We start from the raw sequence: 15,052 nt of genomic DNA, 5'->3' as shown, positions 1-15,052 counted from the left end.
CTGTCCTCCCCAGCTCCCCTTCTGCAGCTCCTGCAGTCATTGCACACAGCAATAGCAAACCACTTCTCCATGCCAGAGCAGCCCAACATCCTGGATCAGCAGCCTGGCAGGATTTAGGAGGTGCACAGCAGCTGCAAGGCTGCTCCTGACAGTCTTGGCTTGTTTTCCCATCCAGAATGAACAGGGAGGGTGGCCAAGACTTCTCTTGGGGCAGTGACTGGCCATGAGATGACAGACTCAGCATCCTCATCTTCTGTCCAGAGGCTGCCAAGAGCACATCCCTCATCTGTGTCCTGTCTTCAAACTCATGCTGCAGTCTGCATGACACAGTTTAAAGTTATATAATAATCTGTTAGTAATTCGGTTTTTACTGTGAGCATTGCAAACACAAACAAGTCGTGCTCTCAATGGTTAAGTTTACCCTGGTATGTATGGAAGAGCAGGAGACAGAAATCCAGAATCCCTGCTGTGCATCATCACTTCAGGACAATTTATGCCTTGTGCTTATTCACTCATCAGAAGGAAAAACCACACTAGTTATTCATATCAACAATGCTCCTGACAAGATGATTTATAGTAAGAGTTAAGAAGCATACATTTTGTACCTGAACAAAACAAAGCAACACTGCAATTTATATATAATAGGTAATTTTTATTTTAAAAAACCATTGCAACTGACAGAAAAAAATAAAGTCCATGAAATGTGCCATACATTCAAAGAGATGTATTTAAAGTAAGAGATTTCTTATTCTCTGAGGTGATCATTGAAACAGATACTTCCTGACAATTAGAGAACAAAACAAAAGTTCTGTAACACTTTGTCCCTAAAGTACCTTGCAAGAAGTTCTAGAGTTCCTGGCCAAGAGTCCTACTTGCTAAATGCCACATACAGAAGATGACTTGGACATGGTTCCACTGGCTTCTCATCCAGCATTTGCTGCTCTGGTGCAAATAAGACTGGTCTGCAGAGCTCGCTGATTTAGGTACCAATGACAAACTCAAGAATCCACCCAAGGAAGAATCCCAAAAGGAAAAAGCAGAAATTGTTTTATCCTCAGTAATATCTATAGTTTAAAGCCAAAGAGGTGGCCAAAAGTGTGCACTCCCAGGTGAAGCTGCAACATACAAAAGTATGTTTCTTATGAACCATTAATTTCTTACATCCCTGTTTTGCAGAATATTAGAAAAAGACCACCAAATACAAAAATCTTGCCATTACAAGTTATTAAAAAAACCCTTCAGACCATTAAAACACACGAGAAAGTGGTTTTTTTTTTTCAAACAGTAGAAATACAATCCTCATTAAAGCAGCATACCAGAGAAGCCAGTTGTTAAGTTTTCAATTAAAATAGACAAAAGCCCAGAGGTTCTTGTAACACAACCAGAACACTGCAGAAAAGAGAAGAACAAAACATTCATAGTCTGCCATGCTGAGTACATTGTCTTTGTAAGGTCACTTCAGGCCTAGGAGAGTATGGTATCGAACAAAGAGCATGGAGTCAGTGCCTTGGGCACAGTGTGATTCCCCTCCACTGGACAGTTTGCCACCAATGAAGGCAGTGCAGACTCAAATCGTGAGGTTCCCAAAGAAAGCGCAGTAGGGGAAGTATCTGACTTACATATTGAAGTTATCAAACCTCAGACTTGCTGCCGCTGCTAAGAAAACATAAACTCTTGGGCTATTCTTAAGAGAAAGAATTATTCTGAAGAATCTGTTGAACACCTTGCCTGTGGCCAGACGGGACTCACCCAGCAGAGGGAGGAAGCCTCATGAAGGAAGCAGCATGGGCACAGCTGTTCCTGGGACCAAGGGCCTTGCTACAGCCTCCTCCCATCACCCAGGGCAACCACAACAGGAGCCCAGGGGTGTGGTCACAGCCCCCACGGGTCCACACCACCAGCAGCTGCACATCACAGAGAGAGCACGGTGACCTATGCTGGCTAACAGCCTTTAGAGACAATATCTACATAAACCCTGCTCTTTCAGCTCTCTCAGTCCCTTGCAGTACAGGCTGCTGATTCTTCTAGAAAAGGTGAATCTCTTCTTTAAGAGCCTAAAAGTTCACAGTAAAAGGAAAACATGGACTCCTTCCTAGTTGGGCCAATGCAGGAAACACCCCAAAACATAACCTGGTTCTTGTTTGGCATTGAACGACATGAACACAAATCTCAGCCTCAACAAATCAAGCTGTCAGATGCTGGTCCTACTCCAGGGGATACAGCTTTGTCTCTCACTTTTTCATTTCTGAACTAATGAAAGTGGACCTGCTTCTATCTTTGTGGCTCAATCACTGTCTAGAAATACTTACCTGGCAATACTGACAACACCCATCTGCTGGCCCCTTGGTTTTGGAAAGACACCCTGCAGCCCAGCTCTGTCCTGTGCACAGCTGCAGGGGCAGTGCTACCCCCCAAATGCAGGGCAGGCTATTCCCACACCCCATAGCTTCAAAGCACGACTACATAAGTTCCCTGCAGCCTCCTGCTGGCTCCTCCTTTTGCCTGGATGCTTGACTGGTTGTGCCAGCTCTACACATGACTCCAGCACCATCAGACCCCCTCCATCATCTCCTCCATGTGTCCTCCTGCAGCGAGGATGAACACTTGCTCACTCTTTACCTTTAGAGCATCTGTGGCTGGCTCATTTCTGGCTGCTCACCTCTTTGCAGGGCCTCCCATCCCCACCTTCTCTCACTAGACACCCTTAGAGAGAAAGCTCCAGCTCCTGGATTTGCTCTTCATTACTTCTTCCTCCATCGTGGAGATACTGAACGCTAGTATATGCCACAAACTTCCCGCCAATATACAGACAAATTGTATTATATTTATATAATACAATTATTATATTATATAAACAGGTAGAAGTTTCAGACAAAATATCCTATAATTTCTGTGGTGTAACATTTTTAAATAGCATTAAAAACACAAACCATCCAGCCCTTGTGATTAAATGTACAAACATCTGTGAATTAATAAGGCTCATAGGTAGGTATGCAAAAATAAAGTGCCCCTCCCCCCACCAAGAAACAATTCTGTACAGCTAAGTCGGAAAACAGAGCAAGTTTTTTAACACAGAACTTCCCAAGCTGGATGTGCAGCCATATTTTCCATCCTTGTTCTTATTTCTGCTTTCAACTTGGCAACACAGGAGTATTTACAAGTGGAAGAAGAGATGCCTGAAGACTCTGCTGACCTGCAACCTGCTCAGCCAGGTTCCTTATAGGGCCTTGGTGCTGGCTGGGTGTGCAGTGTGGGACACGGGCTTCTGAGGGTAGTGGCTGTACAAGTAAACCTGCAACAGGATAGCGATGTCCACAAATACCTGCAGGAGCCCACAGATGGAGAACTGGAAAGGGGCCTGATTCAGGATGAAGTAAACAGTCTTGAACGTGTCCCCACTGCTCCACATCAGCACCATCTTGATGCTAAAAGACAGAAAAAGAGGAAGTGTTTTACTGAGAAGAACTTGGCTTTGGATTAGAACTGCTGTGCCAGAGGATCCCACCTACTGCAGTCAGGATTTATACCTAACAGTGGGTTGGGACTCCCCTTGACAGGGGGAGACAGTGTGCCTAGCCAAGACAAGGCAGCACTGTACTTGGAAGCGAGAATCAAATTCTCTGCTCCACAAACTGCAACACTCTTATCTCTGAGGCTATGAAGGCACCCAATATGTTAAAATATCCAGCTAGGATATTTGACTCAGTGGTGCTCTGTAAACATGCCACATGCTGACAGCATTGACCATAAACTGAAGTAAAAGAGTACATGGAAAAGAACAGCATGGAAAAGAACAGCAGTTCATCCCAGCAGTTACTTCTTGTGCATGCCATTCTGTGCTCATGCAAGGTGAAGTAACATACAGATTGCTCTCTCATGCATATATACTTTCAGCGACTCCTGAAACAAACAAAATAGATAGAAGAGACCACTCCTTACTGCAGAAAATGCATAACCAAAAAGCAGACAGACAGATTGTCCAGTAATACAGAAAGAGGAGAAATTGCATGCCTGCAGCTGTTACTGGAAGGATAAACAGCACTAGGGATTTTTATCAAGGACACAGATCTAAGAGCAATGCTCAAAGTTCCTTTTAATAACCAAACTTGCTTTCATCTTGCTCTTCTGCTGAACATTCCCTGTCCTGTAGTCCAGCTCCTGCTCCCCCACATCAGGAGAAACTCTGGGGAATAGAAGCAAGTTCTTCAAACAGACCAAATTATTTTCAGTGTCCTCAACAAAATGTGAACAATCAAACCTGAAAGGCTTTTTCTGAGCTTCATGCACTTTATCAGGAGAACTTTTTAAGCAGCTGGATAAGCAGCAGTGGACAAAAGCTTTGTAGTTCACAGTATGAGCACTGCACATGATTTGTCATAATTACAAGCAATTTACATTTTGCCAGCACAGACTCCAATTCATCACACACAGTCAGGCCTATGCAGCAGGGCAGGACTTAAATGTTCATTTTTCAAACACTCAGGCAGGAGCTCACAGGATTTGTGTTTTGGGCACAGGTGCACAATGCCATTTGCAAGCCAAATGCTGCAGCCCACTCTTTCCCCACACGGGAAGGGTGGGCAAGGACATCAGTTTTGTACAGCCTCATCACACTATGGAAATGGGAGACTTTTGTAACTCAGGTGCTCAGAGTTTGGTGCCCAGAGCACCAAACAGGTGTACAAATAAGGACTGCCCACAGAATCTGTGTGGAACTGCAAGCAAGGATACAGGGTTGAATGAGTAGTCATTCCCCATCCAAGGTTCATTCTAAAAATGTAAATAAATAATCAGAGAAAGAAAACAACTGCTGAACTCTACACGTCATTTGTGCTTGGTGCAAACAGCCTGCATCATTTGTCCTGTGAACGTTCCCAGTCACACCAAGTCACCTTACAACACACTTACAGGATGTTTATGGATGCAGGTGGTGGTCGGAATTGATTGAGATTTTAATTAGGAGAACAATAAACTCTGAGGGTAATAAAACTGGCACCTTGCTTGCTGGCAGTCAATATTTCTTCTTTGATTTTAAGAGTATTAGTATTTGCTGGGCAACCGATCACAATTTAATTGTGAATCTGTCCTGGCATGGCTAGGCACTCTCACTAAAAGCACATGCTCAGCCAGGCCAATCAAGCTAACTGCTCACTGTTGACAGAAGGGCAAGTTCAGGGATACCATGAGATAGTTGAATGGGAATTTAACAAATATCCTTAATACAAAGGATATTTGCCACTCATTCCCAATGGAGAAAGCCAGTTGGGTTTTTTAAGTGACCTTACAGTGCAGTGCAGTTGTGGAGAAGATACAGAGTCAGAAGATGTAAAGCCTACTGAAGAGTTAACCCCCTCAAAGAAAGAATAATCAATCATTGAGGGAAAACTTAAGGACACCTGCAGCTCAGCAGCACCACAGGAGCCAAGCACGCCTCTAGCTGTGTCACATGCTGTGCCAAGTTTGCCAAAGCAAGTCTGTGTTTTGCTAAGAAGACACCTGTGAACTCAACCGTCTTGCAATACTGGTTGGAAAACTTGGTGCGTGTTCTGACAGCCTCTGCACGTTCTAGAGCCTACAATTCAGTTCATATATCTGACACTGAAGGACATCATCATCATGCCTGGAGTTCTCACTTGGACATGAGAACCCCCCCACACAAAAATCTCAACTTGTCCTTGACAAAAATGATCTTAAAAAATGCTACAGGTAGTTTAAAGAGCTAATGCCACTGGTCTGTCTGTGTACCAAAAAAAAAAATACATCCTCCTCTGTCCAGTAGCTTGGACAAAGCATCCAAGAAAATCTGCAAATCACCAAGATACAATGAAAAGAAAATACAGAAAACATTTGACATCCCACAACACTCGGTCCTGCAGCTGCACCGAGGTTCTCAGTGCAAAGAGTAGTACTGATGCAAAGTAGTGACTGTGGGAGTGCTGGATGCCCTCCCAGAAGAGAGGCTGGGACTGGACAAAAGGAGCACGTCCAGCAGAGACCAAAATGTGCATGGAGTAATCACAAAGAGCTTAGCAAGGAAATGGGGACAGGGTCATGTAAGACGTGAGAAAATGCAATGAAGGGCCACAGAAGAAAGCAAAGGAGAGAGCAGAGGAGCCAAGAGGTTGGTCAGATGAGAAAGGATAGAAAAAAAGAGACTGAACAGGACAGAGAATGACAGGAACAGAAGAGAACTGGAAACATGGTACACAAGTCCTTGAAAATGACCTGAATTTGGGGTAGACAGTTTGTGTGGCAAGGTTTTGGTAGCAGGAGCCAGGGAGGCAGACTACAAAGTGACTTCTGTGAGAAGCTGCCAGAAGCTTCCCCTAAGTCCAAGACAGCCAATGCCAGCTGGCTTCAAGATGGACCTGCCACTGGCAAAGGCTGAGCCCATCAATGGCAGTGGTAGCACCTCTGGGATAACGTATTCATGAATGGGGGAAAAAAACTGCTGCACTACACAGCAGCCAGGTGAGAGGATGTGAGAACATGTGAGTGTGGCCCAAAGCTGCTGCTGGAGCAGCTTTCTGTCGGGACTTGTGACCTCTGGGAAGACCCATGATGGAGCAATCCATTCCTGAAGGACTGCACCCCATGGAAAGGACACATGGAAAGAACCCACACTGGAGCAGTTCATGAAGCACTCCATACCATGGAGTTCATGAAGGAACTGCATACCATGGGAAGGACCCACACTGAAGAAGTTCATGAAGCACTGCCTCCCTGGGAGGAACCCCAAATGGAGAAAGAGCATGAAGAGGACAGAGCAGCAAAAACAATATGTGATGAACTGACTGCAACCCCCATTTCCTGTCCCTCTGTGCCATTTATGGGAGGAATGTAGGGAAGATAAAATAAAATTGAGCTTGGGAAAAAGGGAGAGGTCTGGGGAAGCTGTTTTAAGATTTGGGTTTATTTCTCATTATTGTAGTCTGATTTTGATTGGCAATAAATTAAATTAATTTCCTTGAGTGGAATCTGTTTTGCCTGTAATGGTAACTGGTGAGTGATCTCCCTGTCCTTATCTCAACACATGAGCCTCTTGCTGTATTTTTCTCTCCCCCTGTCCAGCCAAGGAGCAGGAGCAGTATGAGTGGCATGGTGAGCACCTGGCATCAGCCAACATCAATCCACCATGAGGGTAAAGCTAAGGAAAGAGCAAAGAGGTTTGTGCTGGCCCAGGATTCTCATCTCACCACTTCAATTCCCCCAGTACGCTCTCCAAGTCTGTGTATGTCTCACTCCTTCAGTGCCCACTCCAGAAAGGGGAAAAGCTACAAGTGCTGTTTGGCTCTGTCCCATCTCAACCAGCACCCATTTGCACACACAGCCTCAAAATTTCAGCTTGCTAAGAAACCTGTCGAGTGTCTGTGTGGCACCTCGGGGGAAACAGAGCTGGCCCTGTCCCCACTACCACATCACAGGCCTGAGACAGGCTGGATGAAGCTTCTGTCGAGTCCTAATTTCCAGATTCGCGGTGCAATAGTAATGGTCCTCCCCCCGATTTGGGATTTGCAATTGCTCTGTCCTTGCTGCATATGCAGAGGTCACTTGAATGATGCAGCGGTGCTTGTATGACTATGAGGGATGGATGGCATGGATACATTATCACTGTTCTCATACCTTCCAGCTACTGTGTCACTTTAGGATGCCACATTGCACAGAAAAACCAGTTTTTGCCTGCAGCTTCTCAACTTTACCCAGTCACCTGGGGAAGAGAGGTAATTCTTACATCTGTTCTAATTTTTGGGGTAGACGAGAAAGACACCATTCTAGCTTGGGCATATAGCTGCCCCTTACCTGACCTGGTGGAGAAAAGAGCAGTGTCTGTGAAAAAGGGAAGACTTATTGCCCAGAAGAAATTGAAATTTTCAACTGGTTGTGGAGAAGAAAGAACAAAAAGGAGAGAGCATACCTAAGCCCCTGCTCCACTGCTCTATTGTAACCTTGTATTTGCTGAATGAATCATAGAATCATTAGGTTGGAGAAGATCTCTAAGATCACCGAGTTCAACCATTAACCTAAACTCACCCAACAATGCCAAGTCTGCCTTTAAACCACGCCCCAACGTGTTTTAAATATCTCCATATTCTGGTGGATGTCAACCAGCACCCCCAGGTCCTTTTTCACTGAGGACTCTCCAGCCACTCTTTCTCAATCCTGTAGCTTGGGTTTGTTGCAACCCAAGTGCAGGACCTGGCATTTGGTCTTGGTGATTCATCCAACCAACCTCAGCCCATGGATCTGCACCTTTGCCATGTGCCAGGTGTTGTGGGCTGGTAGGTCACACACTCTGGTGCACCAGAGTCTGATCCTTGGCTTCACACTGCAAAAGAAAACGCTGCATTGCTAATGCAGATGAGGCTTTGCTACAACAGGCAGTCAGGGCCCACCATCAACACTGCCTGAGACTGGAAAGCATGGCACAAAGACTGCACACAGCAAAAACTTCCCAGACTATCTCACAAAGACCAACTTCACACTCCATCTTCCTGCTCTCTGCAAAGTCACACACACCAAGCTGTTCTGTGCAGCATTGGCCACAAAGCAAAGCAGGACTGAGGAGTAAATGTTTCTTTCCCAAAATAGCCAAAGCTAAGCTGGGGAGATGCAGAAGGCAGGAAATGCTCACCTTGTCAATACAGAGGATACGCTCTAGGAGGACTGCACAAGTGCTCTTAGCACATCTAAGCAAGCAGGTTAGGGGTGACCAGTGCCAGAGAGCAACCTGGGGATGCAGAAATAAACAAATGGCAGCATTTGTCTGTGTGACAACAGAGATGCCAACTGGAGAGGCAGGAACAGCGTTCAAATAGCTGGTATTGCCAGAGGCTGAGGCAGATTTGTGGTAAAAATAGCACTTCCCAGTAATGTACATCAGCACTGCAGTATCCCATGACAACAAACCTCCTAAAAAGCAAGCACCTTCCTCACAGCTGAGCTCGATGGAAGGAGTTGTTAATGTAGTAACAGCCAGTGCCAAGTCTCTGTAAATTGCAAATGACCATAAACAGGAAAAGCTGATATTTTTTCCACTGTTTCTATAATCTGAAAGAGCACTTATTTATTCTGCTGCTGGAACTAATTTGCAGAGAGACACCAGCCCTTCTGATCAGACACTAGACTAGGGGTGGGTTGCTAAATGATGGGTTTTAATATGGTAGTATGAAAATGCCCTACAGTGCTGCTGTTCTCTACCACTGATAGCAGATTTCATAAACAAGCTGCACCGGTCTTCATTTGCTAAATAAATTAATTACATGCTGGAAAACAGCATTTACTTTTCTCACAGAATAACTAGCTTCATTCTGATTCCCTGTATGTTGTATATTAATCATGAAGTGACAGCAAGAAGAGGTAAAAAACAGCTGTCATTAACATGGCATAGGCAGTCAGCCAACAAACCTTAATTTTTATAGAATTATTTCTGGAATCATTTAGATGTAGAAAGAGCTACATTCAAACGAGAAAAAAAAAAAAAAGAAAATCCAAAACCATATTCTGTTGGTTTTTTATGTGGAACTATACTAGAGGCTGAGTAGTTTGCAAAACAATTATATCTGCCAGATATTCAGATTCAATCTACCTTATCCAGGACTAATACCATTCTAATCAAAGTTTTTCAGCATCTTCCTTCCTTCTGTGCAAAACCTGGCTGCAACAGTCTCAAGTCTCTGATTTTCGCTCAGAGTCTTTGCACACTCTGTTCAACATCAGTCACTTGTGGATCATTACACCTTTCTTCTTCCTTCATCTGAAAGAACAAAAGCTACCAAAAAGAAGGATCTTGTGAAAGAATGAGATGTGAAGCCCTCTCTTCCACTTCCCTGGTGAACCAGTCTGTCTTAAGACTGTTGCAACCCTCCATCCAAACAGCAGCAGGGCTGAGGAGCAACAGTTTGCAGAACACAGGCTGGGACTGAGCACAACACATGCAGAAGGAAAAACACACAGCAGTCCTTGCTTCCTGTTTGCACTGCAGATTTTCTCACACTGATGTTATGACTCTGCATGTTTGTAGCTTAACACACAAACCCAAAAATACCCTGCACACTGGAAGACACTGAGAGAAGCAGACATTAGACAGTGACTTCCATTGAAAAATCCTGTAGGGGTTTGAGCAGACATTGCAGCGCAAATAGCAACAGGAGGTATGTGCTGCCCTGATGTAATTACACCCTGCTACAGTCAAAAAACTTAGGGCTAACTGTGCTCAAGCACTGGATGAACTCAAAACATCTAAGTTATGTTTGATAAGAGAAAAAAAGAATATAATTTATTGACCTTTACCTACATAAAAAAGAGAATTAGCATGGACTCTTTGTTCAAGAATCAGTGGACATTGTCCACAAATTCCACACATCACGGCCTCACATCATGGCCAACTTCCCCACATCTTTGGCTAAACATAGGTTTAGCCAAATCAGAAAATCTGATTAGACTGCCACAGTTTCAGCCATTTCTTCATATATTAGTACTTGACTTTCATACATGTTAAAACATAGTGACAAATCTTTGAATGATGGGATACAAAAGCAGAATAAAATAATTTAAAAGCTGACAATATAATATTTAGTTCAGGAATAAAGTCCACACAGCAGCAGCCTGTCAGTGAATATCTTCAACACTGCATTTGGTTTTGGGAAGTGAGGAAGAAGGTACAGAAGGAATCTCTCCGGCAACCTTTTAAGCTGCTACCTCCCACAAGCCATTTGCACAGGAATGTCTGGAAGAGAAAGCAGATTCAGTTGTAACATCCTGACTTTGGAAAACTTTCAGCTCCCATTTGCAGCTCCAAAATAGTCTACTTAGAAAAGAAAGCAAGCATTCCTAACACTGCACTTCAATCAGAGGCTGGCCTGCCTGCAGCAGTGAAACACAGACCAGAAAACAAGAAATACAAATGCCATGTTATTTTTAATACTGCACAAAACAAACAAAAGTTAATAAATAGAGAATTTGTTTCTAGCAAAATGCCATATGGCTTAACAAAAAAAGGAGTCCTCCTCATGCTAACCAAATTGCTTAGCCTGCCAAAAACTATTAAAAGGAAAAGAAGAAAAAGAAAACACACAGATCAAATATCCAAAGTGTCTGAAGTTTGAAAACATGGAAACTAAGTGTGCATACCCTAAGACAGGTCCTTCTGTGTGAACAAGCAAAGATCTTGTTTTAAATATTGCACAGCCAGCTGGGAATCCAAGCATGAAACTGTTCACGAATCCTACGTGCCCTGCTTGGTGTGGGTGCCTTACCTCACTTCTCAACAATTCTTCTGAGGCTGGAGCTGCACTGACCATCTCCAGAGAAAGACATTTGTCCAGCCCCAGAACACTAACAGGAGTTAAGAGGAGCATGCAGCAAGAGAGAGCCAGCATTTATTTTGGACCTCTGTAACCAAGCTGAAGCAGTTGAGTTAAAGCCATATCCACAAGCAATGGATACCACTGTTGGCTGTAATCCAAGAGCAAATTTTCTTAAAGTTCCTGTGATTTTCAGGGACTGTACTCATCAATGAGGAAAGATGAAATGCAAGATTTCACTCTGAAACACCATCAGGCAAATAAACCCAAAAAGATGCAGCTAAACAAAAAAGTTTCACAGAAAAATAGGGTAAATAGGTATTTGTCAATTTTTTTCCTCATGAATATCTGTTCTCTAAAGTCCCAAGAATGGCAGTGTCAGGCATTTTTATCCCATGCAGCATATCTACCCAAAAGCCAGTATTTACTAGAACATATCTGTGAAAGGATAGTGAAGGGGAAACTACAAGACATGCCACACAGGGCCAGTAGATAGTCCAGGATCACTAATATGGCCTCCAACTATGCCAAGCAACTCTACCTGAAGCTCCGTCTGTAGGCATCCAGAAAACGGTAACCCTTAACAGGTACAAAGTACTTCTAGTACTTTACAACTTGTACAGCAGAAAGAAGGGCAGCAGATCTTAAACAGCACAAAAACCCCCAAGGTCTGTGAAACAGATGTGAAAATAAATCACTTCTGTGGATCAGATGAGAGATTTGAGCCACAATTCACACCAGTGCCCTTTCTGCAGGAGACACAGATGCATTCCAGACAGACTGCAAAGCTCAGGTCTGCTTAGACATGTGGTATGAACACAGATCAGACAGGCTCTGTTTCTGCTGCTGGTGAATGGGGAAGCTGCAGACCTGCTGCCATGGCAGGGACCATATTTCCTCTGGTGCCAGGGTAGAAAATCACATCCTCCACCTCTCTCAATAACTGCAGTCAGCTGCCAACACACATGGTACTGTCAATGTAATGAGAATGGTGCAGAGCACACCTAAATTACACCATCCTTCAACATCTCACTCGTGAAGTTGTTCTCCAGGATCTGTCCCTGCTTCCCTGTCTCTCACCTCCCACTCATGGCATTGCAATTGGTGGAGCTGCAGGCACAGCTGCTGGTTCATGCTGCTCTAGATGCTCTCCTGCTGCCCATCTTCTCTCCAGCCACTTGGCATAGCCCACCCTGGGGCCCCACATCATGCACTGAAAGGTGGGTGATAAAAGGATCTGCTGCCACGCAAGGGCACGGGGAAACAAATCCCAGGAAGCAGCATTCCTTCCCACGGCTTGCTTCCCTGCAGGGTGAGTTGGCCTGCCACATCCCAGTAGTTGCAGCCTGCCCACTGCCAGGAAGGACATCACTGCTATTTCCTGCAAGGCCAATGCCAAGAAGTAATGTCCCAACATAATGTACCTGAGCAGCACCATTCAGTTTATTCCCTGCTCTAGTTCTAAATAACTTGGGACAAATTCAATTTGAAAGGTAATAAAAAAACATGAGGGAACAGAGGTTTGCTTCAGCACAGCTATGTATTCCAAAGCTCAAAGCAATGCTTTTAAATCTGCCTTTCTTCCTGCCCTAGACAACCAAGAGATCATCAGACTCTTCATCCAACTTGAGGCAATTTGAGCACCTTTTCCCTTCATCTTCATATGGTAACAAGTACATTGCTTGACCACACTTCTGGTATTCTTCTTCCGTAACTACAATTACCTCTTTGGTCAATCTAGTGCTTTCGTTGTTCTAGATCACTGGAGTTCACTTGTCTTCAAAGCCAGCGTCCACAAGGACAAAATCTAATGATGTTGCAGCCATTACTTTTCTTGAATAATCACATTCTTCAGCTAGTGAAAATGCTTCTCACATTCTAGGAAAACACTGGGAAATTAAAACCCCTAACATGCAAGTGGGTAAAATAAAGAGTCATCACTCAGGGACAAAGTCCAGATTACTGTCTGGAAAGAAATTACAGATATTTCCAAGAACAAAGCTTGCATTCTCCTCTAAAACACCTTAGCACTGGGAGGAAATAATGGCAGACCTGACAGTGTTAGGTCAATGGCTGGACTCAGTAATCTTAGAGGTTTCTTCCAACGTTACTGATTCTATGAAATGACACCTTGTAAGCTCTATATAAAGGTATGTCACCACCTAATTCTTCCTCTGAAATCAGGTTTCTCTCTTTCCCTCCACATGCTCACGTGCACACAGAGGTGCAGAAGTGAAGTCACTGGTGACACTGACACACCATACACCTCTGCTGCTTCTCAAAGCAAAGCCCAGTGAGAAGGCTGTGCTTTGTCAGCAGGTGCCACCACAAACCAACCCTTTCTGAGCCACTTCCCACATTGCCACTGACCCACAGTGGCTGCAGAGCTTTGAAGCCATGCTGTAGGCAGAACTGAATGCTGCAGGGAGGAAATAAAAGCATCATGATTACATCCCACACACAGTAGCATGAAACAAATCTTAAAATTTCAGCCCAAGTAGGGTTTTTGCAGTTCAACAAGGATAGACATCCCCTAGCCTATCTTCCCAAACTCTTGCCATTGACTGCATTGTACACTATGAATTCTGTTTTAGGAATTCTCTAATACAAGACTTAGTATCTGACAGAGCAAGTCTTCCACAACTATCCTGAAAGCTTGCCTGACAATGCCAGGACATCTGGCTAGGCATGTAATTCCCTTACAATGTGATGTATCATTCCTAGCCATCCTCCCCAGAACAAATTAAAACCCTACCTTTCAGCCTTGTTGAAACAGGTTTTTCTGATACCAAGATTTTTTTTCTTTCTACATTCCACTCCAGAATACTACGAGCACTTCCTCCCCATCTCAGTTTTTGGCACATCATTCAGTATGTCAGTCTCTGCACTTCCCACTCTTCTTCTGTTTGTTTGTCCCTCTGTGTCTGAGGAGCAGGGGACCAAAAGCACCATTACAGGTCAAAGCTGAAGCAGAAAATCTCTGCAGCCAACCCGTTTGAATCTGCCCAGCTCCCTTTCTCTACCCAGCTCTTCTTAACGGTCTTTCTGGACCACCCTTGCAAAGTCACTTCCTGAGCTAAGGTTCTTTGATCTCATTTTTCTCCTGTTCTGGTTCATTTGTTAACTACTTCAATTACTCACCACTCTGCTGACTTTACAGATCTTCATCACAGTCAGTACTAGCATTATGGCTGTTTGCATCCTTGCATCTCAACCAACATTTCTTCAAACTCAAATCTCAGTTTACTCGCATCTCATATTTCTAATCCCACTCCGTCCTACTGCACTGAGGGACACAGTTCTGTAATCACATGAGGAGGTAACTTAACCCACTTATACAATTGGCTGTGGTTAACTCTAACAAAACAATACAGGTGCTGGAATGTCAAGAACTGAGGCACTTTTGTTCCCAAATTTGTTAGGTAACAGAGGAAGACAACATTTTTAGAAAACTTTGATCTCTCAGGTGTCTTCATGACAGGCTCAATTCCCACCTTTTTGTGCCTTGACCTGACCTTATCTATGCAAAATACCTTGCATGACACTTCCTTGCCCAAGGAAGATGGAGCACCTAAACTTAATGGAATGGTTTTGTAATAGAAGTACAATAAATTTTCTCTTGTAATTCAAATTCTCAGGGCACAGAGAAAAGCACCTACCGAGAGAGCACTCATTAAATATGCCAGCAGGGCTTTACTCCTATTACTGTGCAGAAGCCTTGAACTATTTGTAAAAGATGAATGCTTTTG

General features: G+C 43.9%; 1 protein-coding gene across 2 annotated transcripts in view; it reads right to left on the bottom strand.

Annotated features, from left to right (window-relative positions):
- Positions 1-631: 631 nt before the first annotated feature.
- Positions 632-15,052, bottom strand: part of SLC66A2 (solute carrier family 66 member 2) — a 64,036-nt gene continuing 49,615 nt past the window's right edge. For both annotated transcript variants that reach the window (XM_083882432.1, XM_083882431.1), the window contains one exon: positions 632-3,425. In XM_083882432.1, the coding sequence (XP_083738558.1) occupies positions 3,218-3,425 (208 nt within the window). In that variant the 3' untranslated portion in view covers positions 632-3,217. The remainder of the gene's footprint in view (positions 3,426-15,052) is intronic.

This window comes from Zosterops lateralis (genome assembly GCF_965231275.1).
Source record: "Zosterops lateralis genome assembly, chromosome: 1".
NCBI classification, from domain to species: Eukaryota; Metazoa; Chordata; class Aves; order Passeriformes; family Zosteropidae; genus Zosterops; species Zosterops lateralis.
This window is presented reverse-complemented; position numbering and strand designations above follow the sequence as displayed.